At 34.2% G+C, this 23,117-nt stretch overlaps 1 protein-coding gene across 1 annotated transcript in view; it reads right to left on the minus strand.

Moving 5' to 3' along the window:
• Positions 1 to 3,647: 3,647 nt before the first annotated feature.
• LOC144374192 (axin interactor, dorsalization-associated protein-like) overlaps positions 3,648 to 23,117 on the minus strand; it is a 40,188-nt gene continuing 20,718 nt past the window's right edge. The window contains exons 6-10 of the mRNA XM_078037131.1: positions 21,983 to 22,046; positions 21,618 to 21,724; positions 6,342 to 6,464; positions 4,592 to 4,714; positions 3,648 to 3,784 (exon numbers count right to left, since the gene is read on the minus strand). Coding sequence (XP_077893257.1) covers positions 3,663 to 3,784; positions 4,592 to 4,714; positions 6,342 to 6,464; positions 21,618 to 21,724; positions 21,983 to 22,046 — 539 coding nt within the window. The 3' untranslated portion in view covers positions 3,648 to 3,662. The remainder of the gene's footprint in view (positions 3,785 to 4,591; positions 4,715 to 6,341; positions 6,465 to 21,617; positions 21,725 to 21,982; positions 22,047 to 23,117) is intronic.

Consider the following 23,117-nt stretch of genomic DNA (forward strand, 5'->3'; position numbering starts at 1 on the left):
CAGTGTGAAACAAAATCTCTGTGAAACAAAATCTCTAAACTACTGAAGATAACTCAGAATAAAAATGAATTCTTCCTAAAGGACTCAAATTCTATCTACATAACCTCCATTTAATATTAGAAGCAGCAGCTGTGTGTAAGAGGAAAACCATATAATAGCTTATGCCATTTTTAACCATGTAAAATAAAATTTAAGTCACAAACACATTTTGAATGTATCTTTCAACCTCTACAGGACACAAGGCAATGCTGAAGTTACTTAACTTCTAATTTTAAAATAGCATTTAAATAAAGGTGATGTCAGCTAGGAAGATAGATTTTCAAGAAAAGGCAGATTTATTATTTTATTCAAAGCAACAGTAGTTTTCCCTCTAAAGCCTTTTTTGTATTTATTCTATTAGTAAGTTATAATGCGTTCTACGTAGTTTATCTGAGCAGTTCTGAACCCACCCATAGTTGCCTCTCCTTACATCCATCTGATTGATTGTACCACTTCTGTAGCAAAGCCCAAGGTAGCTGCCCATATACAGGTTGTGTAGAGAATACTGTCCCTTGATTCAAGTATACTTTTGTATCTCAAAAGTTTTAGAAGTCCTCTCCAGCAAGTTGTGTTTGAATTTAGTTACTAAAATCATTTCATTTGTGAAGCAGTAGTGTTTCAACCTGAAAGTATTATTGCTATAGTTGTAATTATTGTCCAGTAACTCATCTCCTCCCACACTAGAAAGTAAATTTAAACAACTAATTTGTGAGATACAGATTGCTTTGTGTTAACTGCTTCAAGATAAAATCACCTTTTTTTGGGGGGGGGGAGGTTTGGTCATTCAGGTCTGAATTAAAGCTAAGCTGATGACAATGTTCAATTTAAGTTTGTTTAATGCTGATGAAAGACATTCATACAAAGCATCCTCTTTTTTTTTCATATAACCCCATTCTTTGGTGGAAGCTGGGGTTGTGGCTCAGTGGTAGAGTACTTGCCTAGCACAGACAAGGCCCTGGGTTTAATCCTCAGCACCACATAAATAAATAGAGGTTAAAAAAAAGCATTCTTATGTGAAGGATGCTAAATGTTTCTTCATATAAATTATCACTTTGAGGGGCTGGGGTTGCATGTGAGGCACTGGGTTTGATCCTCAGCACCACATATAAATATAAAGGTACTGTGTCCATCTACAACCAAAAAAAAAAAAAGGTTTGTTTTTTTTTTAAATTATCACTTTGATATACATGTTTTATAGTATGAGAGAACAGAAAGAACAATGTATCCGTTTTGCTACATTTTAATAGCAGATTTTAAGGGAGCAACATCAAACATCAGTAACATCAAACAAAAAGGTACTGAGTACTCCACAGGGTACAGACTGCTGCCAAGCACCTTGGAAAGTTTACATGACATGGAGAAGATGAGGCCCTTCTCTTGAGAAGTTTACAGTCTGGAAATTTTGACTACTCAGAGTTTCAGTTGAGTGAACATTTTATTAAGGCAAATTCTTCATTTCCTAGAACTACTGTAGACTGAACTATTTTTGCACTTGTGAAATTAACCCAATCCAGATGAAAGAAAAGATTAAATTTGGTTGATAATTCTTTCAGGCTCATATAGTTTTATGAGTCTAGTAAACAAAACTGACCTAACAGACAACTGAAAAATTAAAGACTAGATCTCTTGAAGTGCAAGGGCTAAAACAACTATTATTTGTTTTAAAAAGCAAACGGATGGTATGATTAGGGTTTACACTATTTTAAAAATAGGCCAAGTATTGCATTCCCTTCATGCATTGTTCATTTAAAATAGTGAATATTAAAATACGTGGGTTCTACATGTAACCCACAAAAAAGCTCCTCACAAATCTTTATGTTCTGTGTATCAAATATGCACCTTGTGTACTATGAAAGTTTTATTTATGTCTCATCAAGTTAAAAGTAATGTAAATAGTGAAATTATAATAGGCTAATGACCTGCATATTTTTATATGAATGTCAATATATCTAAATAGGAAATAAATGGCAGTCATATCTACCTATATTAAAAAAAATAAAATATCTTTCCAGATTTTTCATACTTGCCGAAGTCTGGCTTGGCACAAATCAGGAGCCACTTGTCAAAAAGAAACTAACTTTATTTTTAGAACTACAAACGCCAAACAAAACAGCTCCTCAGGGAAAAAACCCTCAGAGCCCAACTGCCACCACCGGCTTCCACAAGCCTCTCACCCCCACACCAGCCTCTCAGCCTCCCACAATCCTCCTTCTCCTGAGGCCGATTGGCTGGGTTGCGTGGGCAGAGCCAAAGAAGTCACCAATGAGCAGCTCCGTGGAGGAGCCAATCAGCTAGATGTTGCTGGGGCCGCTGTGAGCCAATCATCAGCTGGCAGTCTGAAGGGCAGGGAAACAGCCCAATGAACATCACCGCAGAGGAGCCAATCAGCTAGATGTTGCTGGGGCCACTGTGAGCCAATCATCAGCTGGCAGTCTGAAGCTTGCTGGCAGTTGGAAGTTTGCTGGGGCCCCTTTGGCTGTGGCTCTCAACACATACTCATCACTTTATAAAGACAAGGTATGCAGGTTTTAAGGTTTCACAATCAGTTGTCAGAAAAACAGCAGTTGTTCCTAAAGTATCTCATTAGCATCTGACTCAATTTTTTAGATGACATGATTTAGAAGATGTAAACCCACTCCAAAATTTGTAATTATTCTGAGAGAGATGGTTTTAACGTTAACCCTAGAATCATTAATGTTAACCCTAGAAACAATAGCAATGTGATGTAGAACAACTAATCAACATGACTAAAAATGTGCTCACTTTCAGAAAAACAATCTGGTCATCTGGAAAAAAAAATCACAGCTACAATCTGGGGAACACTCCCATATAGGATATTGATCTGATCAAGGCACACTATTTCTAAGTAGAACTATCAGATGAGGGTGAATTTAGGCCAGCTCTAAGGAACAGCCTATAAGACAGACCATAACTGATCCAATTTCCTTTCAAAGCAATCTGGTACTATCCTACCCACTTCAATTCAAAAGTTTGAAGTTAATTCAAATCAAAAGACCATATTGGAGCAAAAGTGAGCAAATGTGTAAATCCTAGCACATTCTTATTGCTGTATTAAGTTTGAAGATGAGCATACCTACCACAGCAGTATTGTTCCAGGAAGCAGGGTAGGAACAGTGGTAAATTAGGAAATAGACTATTAATTGCACAATTAATAGGAAAGTAAAAACAAGTTTCAAAATCTACAATAAACCTGTATCCAAAGGAGTCATAACAATGAGGTGCTGGACTTTAGTTCTGTGGTACAGCTTTGCAATGGACTCACTGGCCTATAGGTAAGGCTCACTTCCTGCCTCCTGAAGGATGAATATGCTACACAGAGCTATGATGGTTTCTACTGAGTGGTAAAATTCACAGAAATTAGACATTACTCATGTCAGAATCATTCCTTGTGCAAAGTTTGATGTAGATGAAGATAAAGTGGTTTCTTGGTCAATAACTGCAATTTCTTTTAAAGTCAGTGGGTTTCTTGTATCTGTAACCACAATAGATTTAAAATACTTTGATGATTGATCTACTCCAATGTTACATTCTCGATAAGAGGGACTAAGAAGAAACATGAACTAGTAACCATTAGAACAGTATGAATCCTATATGTATATCACTTACAGTTCTATTACAGTTGGCCCAGGTTTAATCTCATCCATCTCCATGAAAGCAAAACATTTGGTGCTGGTAAACCTTTTTGTAAGCTTGTAGTGTTTGAATTCAAAGAAGATAGCTGCACCTAAGGAATTAAAACAAACAACATAAGCCAGAGACCACACATTTCTTATGTGTCACCAGAAGCCTATGATTTTACAAAGTAACGTGTCAAACAGTCTGATGACACAACTGTTGATAACTCACTGTGGCTGTCACTCCAAGCTCTGGTACTAGCATGTCTGAGTGACATTTCTCCATATCATTTAATTCTACAAAGTACAACAAAATTTTATAGCAAGAATGTAAGTTATGTACACAGGTAGAATCATAAACTACCAAAGAATATAAAATATTAAATACTACAAGAAAAACAGAAGTTACTTAAGTATCAGCAGTACCTATAAAAATGGTTTCAATAAGCACCAATATTAGATAGAATAGAAATTTAAGAGTTCCTTTAAAAAAAATTCTACCTTATATCATTTCTCTCCCTCCTGAAACAACCACGCCCAGATTGTCCTTTCCATATTCTTACAAACTAACTGCCAGTTATACTATCTTTTTACCCAATGCATCTTATTGAAAGAAAAAAATAATTTAACTGTTAGAAAGTAATCATTAGGTTCCTAAAAGGACTTAAGGTAATTATTAGGGAACCTGCTTCCTTAACTCTGTATTATGAGAAAAACTTCCCTATCAAATAATATTTAACCACATTATTACACAACTAGATAATGCAACTGCTAATTCTCATATTTTAAAAAAATTGATTTGACTTTAAGTCAATATTCATAACTATGTGACATAAGATCTTGTGTTAAGTACACTATGAACACAAACCCAGATAAGTACTGTGTCCTTAAGAAGTCAGTAACTGATAATTACAAACCTTTGGTTAATTTTTCAATATGCTTCTGGAGCTCAATGTCCACATTAAAATGAACATATGTATCTTCTTTTCTTGAAGCCACAGGAGTATCTTGCACAGGAGTTAAATCTATGCCATTCAGATCTGGAGAAAAGTTTCTGCTTATGAGCATTCACATATACAGACGGAAAATATAGAAACTGCAAAGGTTACAGTTCCTAAAGAGGCATGGAAAGAGCTGAGAGGAGATTCTCAGGTTAAGAGATTCCTATTTGGTGTGAGCAAGTATGTGACAGTTGTTGAAGTTCATGGGGTATGTGGAGAGAAATGAATATAGACTGGATAGGAGACCTCATGAAGGGGACAAGGAAGCCTTTACATGGCCAATTGGACAAAACTTGATCTTCATAGTGAAGTGGTAAAAAGAACAAACATGTTTTTCTTAGGGAATAGCCCACTATATTTTTCTATGCAAAAAAAAAATCTGGAGTATTTAATTTGCCACAATGGAGCTCTGCCACCAATTTCTAACTTTGATCAAGTATGACTTATTTAGAAAAGCCTTTAAACCTAACCTTATCATAATTTCCCTGTTAAGAACCAAAAATGGATGAGAACAGCCAACAAAAACCCTTTTGTTAATGAATAATTTTTCATATATATTATCTAAATTCTGGTTATACTGTTTACATCATACCCTGAATTTACAACAACCAGATGGTACGTTATATATAGTTTTAATTTTCTGGTTTTTAAAATCTCAGTTTAGTCAAATGCAACATGGACTCATTTAATAACTCCTCAGTGTTTATGTGTTATTCATTTATGTGTCTCAAAAAGCTCAAAAACAATTTAGTACATTTAATAATTAAAAAATATTTACATAAAAATATTTCAGTTTAACATATTCAAAGGTAATTTAACATTTACAACATCATTAAATATTTTTGTGTTTTAAGTATACTTTCTGAATGAGTATGCAGTTTTACAAATGGCCTATCAAACAATGTAAATATTTTCCAGTATACTATATATTTGATAACTGGTAACATCGGAATTTAAAAGTGTACCAGTATTAGTGCTGTGGATTCTGTTCTTTAAATAAATGTTTTTCTTTGTGGTCAATTGATAAAAGTTCCTCCATTTAATTTCAGCACCAATCTTTTCCTTTGGTGCAAAACTATAGATTAAAATAAGCCGTTTGTACTAACTATAGTTATTTCTGTAAAATGGTATAATTTATTCCTTAATCACATCATCATCCCACGGGATTGCTTTCAGGGCATGGATGTTATGGACGCACCCTACTTCCCTGTCCCCTGATTTTCATCTGCCTCTGTAGGACTCACCTAAGTAGATACCTCAGTAGTACAGGAAGAAGAAGGGGTTGAAGCAGGAGAGATGGGAAAACAGGACATTGGGCTTTGTGGAGAGAAATGAATATAGACTGGGTAGGAGAAGGTGAGGGGTGCTATTGTTAATCTACATCCTGAAGGCTGTAGCTGCTTTTAAGGATAATGTGTATGTTTAGTCTGCACGTTAGATGGAATCTGAAGAGCAAAAATCTATACAAACTCAAAAGCAAAAGTGAGTGTATAAGTAGGAAATATTTTTTGTAAGTCTTTCGAACTATGTTCTGTTATGATCTCTTCTAGGATTTTGCCTCATTATAGAATGCATTAAAGTAAGTTGTCACATATACAAGATCATCCCCTGTCAAAATCTTTGTCCCATATGAGAAAAAACATAATGCAATTTGCCAGTTATTTACCCTTTACACTAACTGTAATATAGGGATCGATGCACTGTCCAGCATCTTTCAGACCAATTTTCTCAATCCTGATAGTGAGTAATGTCATTCCCGGTTCTGATGGCAACCTTGGTAATAAAGTACCTGGCAACAGAGAAACCTCAATAAAAGTTAGCTCCACCAATAATGCAGAGTAAATACTTTGACAAACAGAAGATATAGCCTACCTCTTAGGAACTAGCTAGGCATTATGTATTTTTATTTCCAAAATTCATGAACATCTGATGTTATACATTTTTAGAAAAATATTTAAATTTACACATAATATATCTGCATTTCCCAACCATACAATCACCTTTAAGCAGAAATAATAATTTCTATAATAATAGTATATAGTATGTATAATAAAAGTATGTTAAAAACATCACTTGAGGAAGCCCAATGATACATAATAGTATAATATGCTCACATAATATTTATATTCAATATGTACTTCTATATTATATTCAGCATCTTAATATGAAGTGGTAGAACAAAGACAAGAAAAGCTTTTAAAATACTTGTTATACTGTTCTAAAGTCTGAGACATTTAATATCACAGTTGATCAATACATTCTTCTCTTTAGTTACTCCTAATAAAGAAAATAATTTACAATTTGATATTTATGTTTTAATTTAACTAGATAGTCTAACTTCTATTCTTCATTCTATTTTGTATGATTTATTCCCTCAGAAATTAGTACTATACAGACTGACATATAAAATGGCCATTTGTATAACTGAACATTTTTTCCAAAACCAACTAAAATTTTTAAAACTAAAACCCACCCAGAACAACATGACAACATTCACCCACCAAGAACATATGAAGGAAGAAATCAACTGTTCAGTATGTTCCCTTTTTTGAAACTACCAATAGAGAACAGATGCAAATAAGCTGATTTTAATCAAGTATGTATACAGAACCTCAAAATACACTTAACAAAAGATTTTGGTTGATGTTTTTCAAGTTTCTATTCAACAATGTGTTATGCTACTTTTAATGATGAGTTATTTGAAATACATGAAGTAATCAACACACTACATTTGAAAATACACATTTGATTGATGGCAAATGTGGCTTGAGGAAATTTTGGGAGGTGATGGGAATGTTCTGAACTTGTATAGTGATGGCAGATGCAAAACTCTATAGAGGTGTCAAAAATCGATGAATTTTATACTTACAGAAGGGAAATGTTATGAAATGCAAATTGTACCTCAACAGTGCTGTTAAAAATGTATTACTTTCTAATTTAAACAAATATGAAGACAATACAGACAAATGAAATAATAGGAAGGCCTGGAGGCTGCATTCCACTGTTGCATTAACAAACCTAAATGGGCTCAGGCTGATATCATTAAATATATACATAATACCTTTTATGCATCTTTGATTGACAAATGAGGGTACTTTTAGAAGAGGGGCTTGTACCTGGACATCTGGGATGAACTTCAGAAAGTTAAGAAACACTTCTGAAATTTTATGAAAAATGTGAATATGTATACATTTATATTTATATATATACATACATATTCATATGTATGTATATCATATATGAATTTTTCTGCAGAAAAGTTCATTCTATTATGTAGTACATGGCTGTATAAATATGCTACAGTTTATGTACACATTCTTGTGTTGATAGACATTTGAATTACTTCAAGTGTTTGGATATAGTTAACAGGCTATTATAAATACTCTTCTAACATCTTCTAGTGCCCATAAGCACCCATTTCTGAAACAGGGGAATCACTAAGTCACCTGGCATGTTACCTCCATACCTACTATGTAATGACAATCCATTTCCCAAGGTGGTTGTGCCAACTTTTATTCCTAGCCCAAGTGCAGTAGTGTTCCCATTGCTCCACATCCTCACTAGGTACTGTTTTCTCAGATTCTTCATGTTAGCCAATTTTGGTATAAAGAGATCAATCATTTTAATTTGCATTCCTCTGAAGATTAATAAGGTTGAGCACCTTTTAGAATAAATCAAATGTATGATTTCCTCTTTTCTGAAGTGTGTTCAATTATTTTGCTCGATTTTCTATTGAGATGTCTATCTTATTGAGCTGTAGGAGGTCTCTATTATTTTGCTGGACAAATGTTTTACAAATAGCTTCTTAGTAGTTTTCCTTTATAAAGACTTTTTGTTGAAGTAGAGCATATACATTTTAAAATGCGCAAATTGTTAGTACAGTTTGCTGAACTTCCACAAAGTGAATACACCTGTATAACTAGTATCAGATCTAGGAAAGATATGATCAGCCTCCTGGGAGTGTCCTTCCCCCCACCCTATCCAATTCACTCTTCCAAAAGATAGCAACCATTGCTAACTTCTAACACCAAGTGTTAGTTTTGAATGTTAAGAATGACTTTTCTCTGCCATGGTGTCTTCTGATTATGATAAATACTTACTGATAGTAATATTAAAATTTCTTAATATCTTCCTTTACAATCAGTGCTTTTTATGTCATATTTAAGAAAACTTACCCCACTCCAAAATCATAAAGGTATTATCTTGAAAGCATAGTTTTGCCATTCACACTTAATTCTATATGTCACATAGAATTATTGACTACGGTGTATAGTAGGAGCTTTAATTTTATTCAATTTCACATAAATACTCAATTGTCTCAGCACTACTCATTAAAAAGACTGACATTTTCCACCACTGATCTGCAGTCCCACCTCAATCATAAATCATGTGGCAATCACTTTCTGAGTTTTCTATTCTGTCTTACCGGACTGTTTATCCTCTTACCACTAATACAGTATCTTAATTCTACAGCTGTATAAAAGGTCCAGGAACTGCAATAAAAATTCAGATGAGTTTCAGAAAGAGTCTATCTTTATAAACTGCTTCTTCTAATTTATGAACTAGTATATATCTTTACATTTTAAAAATCATAACAATTATTTAATAGAATTTTATTTGACCTAAAAGCCTTCAGAAATAAAGACCTACAGATCCAGGGAAAACTCCTGTTTTTTTGTTTATGTTCCATGAAGAATGTATGGCCATGTAGAAATGACTGGAAAAGGGGGTGTGAGCTAATGGTAAAAGGCTGCCAGGGTCCCAGCAAGCCCTGTCTGGTCAGATTCTTCTTGGCCTCTCTGTATAGCTTTCTTTCCTACTGGACCTAAGGCAGGTCCTGTCTGGAATGAGGGTTTGTAAGGGAGGGGTAAGGGAGGGTAGGGGGACAGTAAGGGAATAGCAGGGAGGGAAGGAAAGAGAAAGAGAGAGAGAGCGCTTTCTAGGTTTTATGACTGGCTTTGGGAGAGAAGAATGAATGGACAGGAAGGCAGGAGGAGAGCAGAGGCTTTGCTGCTGAGGTTGCTTTTGGGATTCCAATCTCCTTCAGTTAGAAGTTCTCAGCAGGCCAAAACCTCACCCTTTGGGCTATCATATTCTGATCTGACCCTGCCCACCTTCCCCCTCTCTCTCTCCCTCCTCCTCCCTTTCTCCTTTTAAGAAGGGAATGTGTAGATCTTTCCATCTTCTAAGATCTTCTTTGATTTCTCTCTTTAGGGTTCTGTAGTTTTCATTGTATAGATCTTTGACTTCTTTCATTGATTCTCAAGTATCATTTTTTTTGAAGTTATTGTGAATGGAGTAGTTTTCCTCATTTCCTTCTCAGAGGCTTTGTCACTGATATACAGAAATGCCTTTGATTTATGGGTATTGATTTATATCCTGCTCCTTTGCTGAATTCATTTACTATTTCTGGAAAGATCGACCTTGCTCTTGGATAGGCAGAATTAATATTATCAAAATGACCATACTACCAAAAGTGCTATATAGATTTAATGCAATTCCAATCAAAATCTCAATGGCATTCCTCATAGAAATAGAAAAAGCAATCATGAAATTCATCTGGAAAAATAAGAGACCAAGAATAGCTAAAGAAATCCTTAGCAGGAAGAGTGAAGCAGGGAGTATTGCTATATGAGACCTTAAACTATACTACACAGAAATAGTAACAAAAACAGCATGGTTTCAGCACTAAAACAGACTAGTAGGCCAATGGTACAGAATAGAGGACACAGAGACTAACCCACAAAATTACAATCATCTTATTTTAGACAAAGTTGCCAAAAACATGCACTGGAGAAAACTGGAAATCCATATGCAACAAAATGAAATTAAACTCATAACTCTCACCATACACAAAACTTAACTCAAAATGGATCAAGGACCTAGGAATTAAGCCAGAGACTCTTTGTCTAATAGAAGAAAAAAGTAGGCCCTAAACTTCTTCATGTGGGTTAGACCACAACTTCCTTAATAAGACCCCTATGGCACAAGAATTAAAACCAGGAATCAATAAATGGGATGGATTCAAACTAAAAAGTTTTTTTGTCAGCAAAAGAAAACAATCCGTGAGGTGAACAGAGAGCCTACATCCTGGGAGAAAATTTTTACCCCTCACACATCAGATAGAGCACTAATCTCTAGGGTATATAAAGAACTCAAAAGCTAAGCACTGAAAAAACAAGTAACCCAATCAAAAAATGGGCCAAGGACTTGAACAAACACTTCTCAGAAGAGGATATACAATCAATCAACAAATATATGAAAAAATTTTCAACATCTCTAGCAATCAGAGAAATGCAAATCAAAACTAAGATACAACTCCAGTCAGAATGGCAGCTATTATGAAGACAAACAACAATAAGTATTGAAGAGGATGTGGGGAAAAAGGCACACTCATACATTGCTGGTGGGACTGCAAATTGGTGCAGCCAATCTGGAAAGCAGTATGGAGATTCTTTGAAAATCTGGGAATGGAACCACCATTTGACCAAGCTATTTCTCTCCTTGGACTATACCCAAAGGACTTAAAAACAACATACTACAGGGACACAGCCACATCAATGTTTATAGCAGCACAATTCACAATAGCTAAACTGTGGAGCCAACCTACATGCCCTTAAGTGGATGAATGGATTTTAAAAAATGTGGCATATATACACTATGAACGTTTTTAAAAGAGAATAAAATCATGGCATTTGCAGGTAAATGGATGGCATTGGAGAAGATAATGCTAAGTGAAGTTAGTCAATCCCCCAAAAACAAATGCCAAATGTTTTCTCTGATATAAGGAGGCTGACTCATAATAGGGTAGGGAGGAGGAGCATGGGATGAATAGATGGATTCTAGATAGGGAAGAGGGGAGTGAGGGAAAGGAAGGAGGCAGGGGATTAGCCTCCTAATGAATGTGATGGACATCATTATCCAAAGAACATGTCTGAAGACACAAATTGGGTGTCAACCTACTTTATATAGAGAGATACGAAAAATTGTGGTATATATGTGTAATAAGAATTGTAATGCAAAAAAAAACAAGTACATGAATAACGTGAATTGGCGTGAACATACTTTATACAAAGTTAAAAAAAATTGTGCTCTATATGTGTAATAAGAATTGTCCATTGTCGTGTATTAAAAAAAATAAAATCAATAAAAGAAAAAGAAGGGAATGGGGAGTGGGTAGAGAAAAACTGTGGAATGAACCCAAACTAACTTTCCAATGCACATATGTGAGTACACTATAATGAAACTCATCATTTTGAATATCTATAAGATACTAATTTTAAAAAATGTAAATAAATAGATCAGTAAAGTGGATGAAAGGGAACAGTGGGAGGGAGGATGAGGAGGGTGAAGGGACTGAACTGGAGCAAATTATATTCCATGCATTTATAATTAGTCCAAATGAATCTAATGTCAAGAATAACTATTATGAACAAATGAAAAAAAGAATAATGACTTCACTGTTTTTATAAAATGCATTCTCATAAACAATTCAATTGAGAGAAATGAAAAAAGTAAAAGAGAATGTATAATTCAACATCTCACAAACCATAACAATTATTAAGTCACTCTTCCATCTTTTTCTCTAATTTCAAGATGGCTCCAGTTTCATTTTCTTTTGATATTCTTTTATTTTTCAACAAAGGTTTATTTTCTACATAAAATTCTTATATTTCTTTTGTTGAATTTATAATAAGGTCCTTGATATTATTTAATACTACTATAAATATTATAATAGTTCATTTTCTAAGCAACTATTACTTGTTTGAGATAGAATTGATTTGTCTGTACAGATTTTATATCCAGGAACCACATTATCTTATTAATGAGTTATGAATAGGTTTTTGCATATATTCTCTATATATTCATAAATATGCAAATAAAGAACATCCCCCCTTTTATATTTCATTTTCTTGTCCTAGTGCAGTAGCTAGGGCTTCCAAAACAATGCTGATGAAAAGAAGTAATAGATAATCTTGTTTTGTTCAAATTCATCATTAAATGATTTTGGGCTGTAAATGTTATGTAGCCATGTTTTATCAAGTTAAGGATGTTTTTCTGTTCTTTGCCAAGAATTGTTTAAAATCAAGGCTGTATTTCAAATTTAACTGAAAACTTTTTCTGCATTGTTGACAACTTTATGAAATCTTTCCCCTTAATTTGCTAATGTGAACTACCTTGATAAATTCTGCTAACAATAATTTGAAAAATCACTCATTAGTTCAGGGAGATTTTCTGAATTATTTTCCACAGCATCCTATGTTTATTCAGTCAATCTTCATTTGGCAGTTACATTATTTCTATTTTTTTATCATTATAAAAAACACCTAAACAGAGAATCTTGTGTATATGCATATGTTTTCCCCTCTTTTTCCTGTATTTTGGGGGTGCATCTTCAGAGTAAATTCTCAGGAATGGGATTGCTAAGGAAAAAATATGTACTTATATTTTGTTAGAGAATGCTCAATTCCCCTCCAAAGGAACTGTACCATTTTTCTATTCCCACCAGTGATTAATAAGTATCTATTTCCCCTAAGACTCTCCAACAGTAGCTTTAATTTATGTTTTTATTAAAAATAAAGTTGAGTATCTTTTTATATGTTTAACGGGTATTTTTAAAATGTGTGTGTGTGTGTGTGTGTGTGTGTGTGTGTGTGTGTGTGAACGCTCACGCGCTTGCTCATATTGTCTGTTCCTCTCATGTATTCTGCTTTGGTTATTACAATTAAAATTTTTCTTTATACATTAAGAATGTTGGGTTGGGATGTAGCTCAGTGGCAAAGTGTCTGCCTTGCATTTGCAAAATCCTGGAATCGAACCCCAGTTCTAAAAAAGACAAAAAAGAACCCACCCCACCCCACCCCCAAAAACCCCCAAGAATGTTACCTCTTTTATGTATTACCTCTTTACTACCTGTTTTGACATTCAAAAGATGATTGCTTTACAACTTTCAAAAAGTCTTTTTGATGTTAAGATTATTTTTTGCCAAGTTGATATTAAACTTGTTGTTACTTTGGGGTGAGTCAATTTTATAAGCTGTCATTATCTAGATCTTTCAGTTGAAATGGTAGGGCTGATGCTACATTCCTTACCAACAATCTTTTTGCCTGAGACTACACAGTAAGGTTTAATGTAATCATTATGCTTCAGATAATTTAATATGGAGGCAGTGATTTCAAGTCTGAATTTCTTGTTTAATTCAAGGTAGAATGTCAAACATTGTGTTCCATAATGAAGGAAGCTGACTGTAATTAAGATCATAGATTACATAGAAAGGTGCCTATTTAAGGTGTTTCAGAATGCTCTATGATGTGCTCTCTCTACATGGTCAACTCCTACATACTCAGTGAGTCCTAAATCTGGCCAGATTTATTGAACTCCCTCAGCCCTTCTTTTTTGCCAACCTACGACATTGGTGCACATCTCTAATCATAATCATGTGCTTTTGGCTCTGTCTTGCTGACTACACAATAAGCATCCTGAAAGGTGTGGGAACTGTTCCTTTTGTGGTATGCACAAGGAATAAACAGATCTTTGTTGAAGAAATATTTTATTGAATGAATGAATGAATTTCCAGTTCTAGAGGTTATCATGCTCTAGTAAACAAATGGCTAGAGAATCTATATCAATGAGTGAAGAAATAATAAACATAAAAAAGATCAAATACTAGAATAATACCATACCATCTATAGCTCCCAGGTAGATGAAAAAGGGTGCATGTTTTTGCATCAAAGATAGAACCATGATAGTTGTAAATTGAGCCAATGCATTAAAAGGAAGATTTCTAAGTGAAGAATTAACATATCCAATTACATAGTGTAATATGAGAACAAGTCAACTACATTCATAAAATTCGAAGACTAACAAGGATAAGAAAGAAATCACTACACACAATCCAGTGTAAACTGTGCTATTCCAGCTAAATCATCTCCTCTCAGATCTAGAGCAAAGATCAGAAGAAATGTTCTTCCACATGGAACTGCTATGTAAATAAGAAATAGCTAACACTTGTGAGTATTTGTGTTGTGCCACATACTATCCTACTCCTCTCATCTAATCCTCACAACAATAGTTTAGTTCTATTTTTCAGAGGTGAAAAGTGAGGCATAGAAAAACAAATTATCCATAATCACACAGCAGTTTGGCTACAGAGTCCATGCTTTTAACCGTCATGTCTCATTTTAACATTTTTATTTTAATTGTCCCTAAAGCCTTAAAAGGAACTGCAGGAGAACCTCCCCATCTCAAGCTTCTGCAAAGTTCCTTTTGCCATGTAAACATAACAGTCACAGGTTCCCAGGATTAGAATATAGACATTTTTGTGAGGCCACTATTTGTGCCTCATACTTTTAAATATGGAAAACTCTAAATAGCTACAGCTGTCCAAACCAAGTTTTCAATAACATCCCAGGGATGTTATTGAGCTGTCACTAAGAACTCCCAAGTAAGGGATTGATTAAAAAATAGTAACATTTGAACTTTGTACACTGAGCAGTGCACATTCACAGGAATGGACAGAGACCGAGTAGCCCAGATAGCAATATGATAGGTCTTTAACACTCATATAGCAGTGAGCAGCAGGACTGTGTTCATTTGGTTAATTCCACTTTCAGTTTTTACTGCAAGACAAAGGAAGCCATTGGTAGCTGGTGAGCCCCAAGTTGTACTGAACACAGAAAGCACGTCTTTTTCTGACTTATCTGCCCCCAACCACCTCTTATGCATCAACCAGAGCAAGCATGCTCTCACTGGTGTCAAAAAGAGTTGGAAGGAATTACTGAATTCAGTGTGATTTTCTGTGAGAGGAAGATTCTAAGCCTAAACCTAAAGACAACTCTGATAAAATAATGACAATGAATTGGAAGGTTTGGAACCATTTTACCACACTACTGTAATAGGGGATACCAAAAAGTCCATCTTGTTGATGGAAACTGTTTATTAACAGGTGGTACTTGGGTAAAAACTTAAGTTGCTCTATTTCATTGTGCTTCATCTGTGGAAAACAATTTATGAAGGTAGCTATGGATCCCCCAAATGGCTGTTTGTTAAACATAGACAAGTTTGTTTAAGAATGTTTTAAAAACTGTGTAAAAGCATCTGACCTAGCCAAGAATGTTACAGCAACTGCCACTGTGGAGAGGAAAGGGAATTGTGCAAGTAAGGCCTCTGCCTCTGCTGGGCACCCAACAGCACTGACAGACCGAGCAATGAAACACCACTGTACCTGCAACAGGTACAGAAAAACAATGGGAGAACATCTGAAGCCCCTCACCCCCCCCCGCCCATAACTTCTTTGTTCTAAGAGGGTGCTGAGAAAAATGAAGGTCTAAGTATCAAGTAGGATGGCCTCACATTCAATAGTCTCTGTGTAGCCATAGAGATCATGGAGAATCAGACAATAAAAGGACCACCAACCCGAGGATGAGTCTGGAGTGACATGGATATGAAGGTCAGTGGGATCCTTAAGGCCCTGTCCTCACATGCAGAAGAGGAAGTCATTCTTTTCTTTCAACTTTTTATTTTTGCTTTTTAAAAATTTCTATTGTTTATATCTCATATCATACCATAAGGACAATTTCTAGTCCAAAATTGGAAATGGCATGACAGTCTTTGTTCCAAAATAGTACATTATTGTCTAGGTAAGAACATTAAAAGAGGAAAATTACCAAAGATTATATTTTTTTAAAACACTGATTTGAATTTGCTTTTTACATGATATTGTACAAATGTTTGTCACAGGCATTTACTTCAATAAGAGGTGAGTCAGTCTTCATTTTGCCTTGGTGCTTGGTGAATTAAATGTCATGAATAAGGAGTACAAAATTTGTTGTCCATACTTTTAGGACAGAGATGGACCTGATATCTAAAATGTAAACTAAGCATTATCATATGTGTGTGATTATATATTTATGTCTTCTTTGTTTTAGATTTATCATACTTGCAATTAAATTCAGATGTTTGATACTACCAATTCAAAGTCTGTCACACACATTTTTAAGTGCACATTTCTTTGTAATTTTAAAATCCAATAAAAAGGATATATATAAAATAATATTTTCTATTATTTTGGGATAATTTTAACATAATTTAAAATAATGGTATTGTCAAATCATTATTTGGTCATAACATTTTGTAAATGGCACAAAACATGAAATGGGTCTTAAAAATCTAGCAAGAGAAAAATTTTGCAATTTGTACTGCACATCTGCAATTTGTACACACATACAAATTGTGTGAAAATATGAAAACACATGCACAATTTCTTTTGGTTGGTAACTGATTAGTAGTTGAGGAACTGCTCCAACCTTTCAAGATAAAGAGTAAAATCATAAGAAGTTTATTCACTTTGAAATTATATTAAAAGTTTGATAAAAATCTTAGGGGTCATTAGCATTCAAACAATAATATTTCTAGGTCTGTCAAAAATTATACTTTATTAAAGTTGTTTGTATATAGGTTATATGAGTATATTCTTGTTTTTATTTTCTTTATTGACTGGTACTAGAAATATGTATTTTTCTGTGTTCAGAAATATGTGATTTGGATAATGGCTGAATTCTTAAGTGTCACCATCATATCTGGAAAAAAATAATAAATACTCTCACAAAACCTAAGATGAATCAGTGGGTATATGCTTCATACACAGATGCCATTTAGCATGCAAGGAAGAGTTACTACAGGTGTTGGGTTAAAAATTTGAGTGGCCAGAGGACTTTCAAGAAAAAGCAGGCCTGGGGCTGGGGATGTGGCTCAAGCGGTAGCGCGCTCGCCTGGCATGCCTGCAGCCCGGGTTTGATCCTCAGCACCACATACAAACAAAGATGTTGTGTCCTCCAATAACTGAAAAATAAATATTAAAATTCTCTCTCTCTCCTCTCTCACTCTCTCTTTAAAAAAAAAGAAAGAAAAAGCAGGCCAGATGTTGCTTAGAGCCTTGATGAAGAGCCTACTCAATAGACATTTCCTATGAACCAATTTCTGCAAAGCTCTGGAGAAAACCTTTTGACTTCAAGTGACAAGATTCATGGATTAAAAAACAAAACAAACAAAACAAAACAAACTGAGCCAGACATAGTGCTGCATGCCTGTAATCCCAACAACTTGGCAAGTTAAGGCAAGAGAGGCCAGCGTGGGCAACTTAGCAAAACCCTGTTTCAAAATAAAAAAATAAATCAAAGAGCTGGGGATGTAGCTAGGTGGTAGAGCATCCCTGACTTCAATCCCCAGTACTACAAACAAACATGTAGAAACAAATTATAAAAAAGAAATCTTTCAAAACTGCTTGAGAGTAATAGAATATTAACAAGCCTTAAAACTATTGAAAAACAGCTAGGAGAACTACCAGATAACATTGAATGGTACTTTCCTTTCCTTTCAATATAAGTACATGACTGGATGAGGGACTCTGGCTCTGACTGTTTGGCTCAGTCTGAGAATTTGAGACTTTGAGAGAAAGGATGTGCTCGGAGAGCCAGAGTCTATCTGCACACTTTGGTGGTATTTACTGTTTAACCCTAAATATATTCTGAAATTCTGTGAAATAAGGATGCCCTAATATTCATGGAACAGCAATGAATATTTTGTTGCAGTTTTCAACTTCCTATATGCATGGGTAAGAAAAAAACTGCACTTTAGCTGAAAATGAAATACATATTTGCTTAACTCTCAAGTTCAACTCAGAATTGAATATTTATGCAGGAAAGAAACAAGTACAGGTTTGATATTAAAGAAGTAAGATTCACTCTTCATTTTGAGTTTCAAAAAAACATTTTTTGTACATATCTAAGACTATATAAAAGATGAATAACCAATACAAATCTAGAATAATGTTGAGATTGCTAGGCTTATGTTTAGGTCACTCAGAAACGTTTTTTTTAAATTTTGTCTAAAATTGTGACATGGCTATTTGTGCACGTGGTACTAGGAAATGAATGTAGGGCTTCACACAGGTGAGGCAAGCACCCTACCACTGAGCTACATCCCTAGTTCTTTCTATTTTGAGACAAAGTCTCTCTAAGTTGCCCCCACTGGCCTCAAACTTGCAATCCTCCTGCCTCAATTTCTCAAGTAGCTAGGATTATAAGCATATAATCCTGGCCAGCTATTTTTTTTAAATTTGTATTACTTTGGTTTATCATTTAGAAGCTTTAATATTCAACATGATAAATAAATTTTCAGGTAATAAATAATAGGTTATAAATTTTTATCCTCTATTTAAATGAAATCTACTGAGATTACCTTAAGAAAATTAAACTACTATTTGGATTTAAGCCAGTTAGTGTTTAAAGCAGTACAAAAAAGTTACTGTCTTATGAGAATTGAAGGCTTTGAAAATGATAATAATGTCAAAGAAAGGTTCAACAATTTTTTATTCTTTTCAAGAAAGGTTGGATAAAAATCCATTTTTGATTTTAAATGGGAATAAACTACTCTTGATCATACCATATTCATATATTATACTTTATCTCATTAGCTTAACAGTAGTAGTGTTTACCATGTGTGTTTGTCAAAACTTATAAAGCTGTACATTAAAAAAGATGCCTTTTATATATGTAAGGGACACCTTAATAAATCTTTTTTTAAAAAGATCACAATAAGCTAGATGCTATAGCACAAGCCTGGAATCCAGGTGACTTGGGAGGCTGAGGCAGGAGGATCCCAAGTTTAAGACTAATCTCAGCAACTAAGTGAGGCCCTAAGCAACTAAGTGAAATACTGTCTCAAAATAAAAAATAAAAAGGGCTGAGGAAGTGGCTCACTGGTAAAGTACCCCTGTGTTAAATCCTCAGTACCAAAAAAAAAAAAAAGTACAACAAACTTACAATTATATAAATTACATAAAATAAAGGTAATAAAAATGTTATAATTCTTAGAAGCACCCTGCCATGATAATGTAGACACAACAGCCTTATCACGAATGAAATCTTGGATGTCCACAGTATAACAATTTTTTCCCATTCTACAATTAAGTTAAAGGTCAAATTGTCCTTCAATGACATTTTCAATTTTATAATGACACAGGCCCTGGAAAATATGATCAAAAATCAAATATAGCCAATTGAACTATATGTACTCTTTCTTACTTTGAGGAAAATAATTCATGGAATAGAAAGGTTTAGTGAGCTTTCTGTATCTCTGAAATAAAATACCAAAATGCTATATCAGAATAAAAAAATCTAATTACTTTGGGCTTAATCTTTCATAGCAAATAGACTTAATTTACAGAGTTTCTTTTCAACTCAGCAACCTGAACCCCATAAAGACCTGTCCATTTCATGACTTACATCATCTGCTTTAAGGATCTTGTTTGCTACAGAAGTATAACTAGTGAACAAATAACCAAACCCAGAAATTTATAGAACTGGAATCTATTTCAATTACAGCATGTGGTTTGAAAAGGAAATAAAAAATGCAGAAAAATTTTAGCAAATTTATTTACCTCATCATCTCAGCAATCTTGAATTTCCTACAAATATAACAAGTAAAATATAGCTCTTTATTCATAAAGACAAGCAGATTGGAAATAATTACCTTGTACCAAAGAAACACTAACAATAACATTTTATAGTGATTGTAATTTTTCTAATAATCCTATGGTGTAGGACTGTTAGCATCATTTATAGGTGATAATGAAAATACAGTAGCCACCAGTACCCCAGCAAATGAAAAGTATAATGCCAAATGATTTGTATGTGGTGCCTAATTTTCATTGTAACCCTATGAATTAGACATTGTCAACATCTCCTTTTATAAAGAATTAAGTACAGTCACTTAACTACTGATTGGCAGATGTTAGACTCAAAAGCGCAGGTATCTTATTGGTCTAAGCCTATACTGTTTATATTTCAAACGTCTTCTACCAAAGAGTATTTAAATTACTGGAATATGACTTTAATTATGAAGTTTTCTGGATGATATGTATATTATATTTAATTATACCATAAAGCATAGAGTCTTTTAAAAAAATGCATCACAATAGTACAGTGCTATTTCTACACTTCCAAAAATGAACTAATTCATCAGAAGTAAAAACTGTGCACTGTATAAGAACAGAAGAAAGTATAGAAGTAGAAGAGGCAAATAATTTACTCAGGGTGCTTGACTAGGGTATTTTACAACCTTGTCAAGATCTTCCAAAAATAAAAAGGACTTGCTATGTATTCTTTATTTCCCTGTTAAGGGCAACTGTTTAGTATCTATTCCTCCAGGTCCAGGTTTCACAATCATATATGATTATTTAAAGAACAGCTAGATATATAAAGAAAAGAATTAACATAGCAAACAGTTACTCTTGAAAGCCTACTTACAATGTTGGTCTATGGCTAGCATCTGGGAACCTGGATTTCAGCAGGATTCCCATGATGCCCTGTTAAGAAGATCACTGTGCCTAAACCGTCCATGCAAACAATATGGTTTGTGCTGAACACTTGCTTTCTTCCTGGAGTCTGTAGTTTTGGTTCATGCTAACCCCAATAAGTGTCTTCTGCACTGAATCTCTACATTGCTTCCCCAATAGACAATATTTTTTCATTTCACAGGTGTGAAAGAATGTTGAGAGAATCAAATACATATTTGACTCTGCTGGGAGAGGACTCTTAGAAGTTTGGTTTCCTCTGGAATTTGCCTGTGTGCCTTTACCCTTTGCTGATTTTGTTCTTGTGTTTTCTTGTTGTAATGACTCAGAATACAACTGTGAGTACAGCTATATGCTGAGTCCTGTGGGTATTCCTAGCCAATCACTAAACATGGGATGTTTTGAGGATCCCTGACACAAATAGTAAGATACTTTCACAATAAACCGATAGCTACCGCTAACAGAATGGCCATGATAATTTGCTTAAGATTGGCAAACCTGGAGATGTTTTACCCGCCACTAACAAGTACAAAAGTAAGTTCCAAACACCTGACCTTGAATTATATAATGTACATTTTTTGTACCCACCAGGCACTCTAGCAGGAAAAGAATTAGGAGACCCTGCTCCAGCACCACCTTCTTCTTCATCTTCTTCAAATTCCAAATGCTCTTCCTCACCAGGGGCTAAAATTCTCCTATATAAAAAAGGACAGAAAAATTAGTGAGCTACTCCACTTAATACACCAGCTAACCCTCATAGCCACTAACTTCCCAGATAAGATGCTGATTATTAGGTTGATGTTGATATAAATGTCAATGTCAATCATCTCATTGCTACCAGTCATATCACCAATACCAAATTTGATAGGGAAAAAAATACAGAAATATTTGAAAAACAGGCATAAAATAGATAATAAAATCAGAAGACAAAATATGGATGCTTATTTATTTACCTTAATGGGCTAGGCTGAACATCAAATGGAAATTCTTTATTATATGTGAGAATATTTTTTAGGACTAGAATAAAGACATAGACAAACATTAGTCTTATATCTTAGTCTTACATGTTATGTAAGTCTTATATATTAGTTAGTCTTATATGTTATATCTTAAATTGATACTTTTAATCATATTTTATAGTGTATTAAGCACACATTAATATATGTATTTTAAATTCCGAGCTTCACTATCATTTTAAGACTCTGCAATTGACTACTGAGTGTCTTAGCAAAATAAAAATGTCCATAGTGGACTGCAGGTACCAGTATTTTCAGAGTACTGTAAGATCTCCAAGGAAAGTCTCAGAGCCCTCATAGAAAATGAACCATAAAATAGTTCTCCAATGTACAAGGTCCTAGGTGATATGGGGTACCAGTGAAAGAGAATACCTCTTCTCCTGAAGTATTTTAATTAAAAGATTGATACTGAAGATGACTAATTAAAGAGAAATAGATAATCACATCTTATTCTTTATCCTAAATAGATTTCCCTCAATACTTATCACACTGGTAAGGTTTGTAGCAGCAAGGTTATAATTCCAATATTCCTTTTATGATGAAATTTATTGTATATGTGTGCACACATATATACATGCATATATATATATATATGTGTTTGTGTATATATATATATATATATATATATATATATATATATATATATATATATATATATATATTTACACGTGTGTACACACACATACACATACACACACACACACAGCAGACTTTCTCCTCAGGGAAGTCATCAAACAACATAATGCTATCACTTCTTGTGTCCTGGTTGATTACTTTCTGGCATGTAAGCCTACAGACAGATGTTCTACAATTCTATCTGTATCTGGAAAAGTATTTTATGAAATTTATTGTTTCATTTCCCAATTTATGGGTTCCTAGTGACTACCTGCAATTATTTTAAGGTGAATATTTAGCATTATTAATTGGGCAACCCATGGTTTTTACTCTAATTACTCAGACTTTAATTTTGGAGTCTTGCAGATTTCAGTTAAAAGGAGTATGGCATATTGGGTTCCTAAATAAGGAAATTCAAAAAGAACAGGTTGTAATTACATTACTTATTCCAATAGGA

The sequence above is a fragment of the Ictidomys tridecemlineatus genome, unplaced genomic scaffold, assembly GCF_052094955.1.
Source record: "Ictidomys tridecemlineatus isolate mIctTri1 unplaced genomic scaffold, mIctTri1.hap1 Scaffold_61, whole genome shotgun sequence".
NCBI classification, from domain to species: Eukaryota; Metazoa; Chordata; class Mammalia; order Rodentia; family Sciuridae; genus Ictidomys; species Ictidomys tridecemlineatus.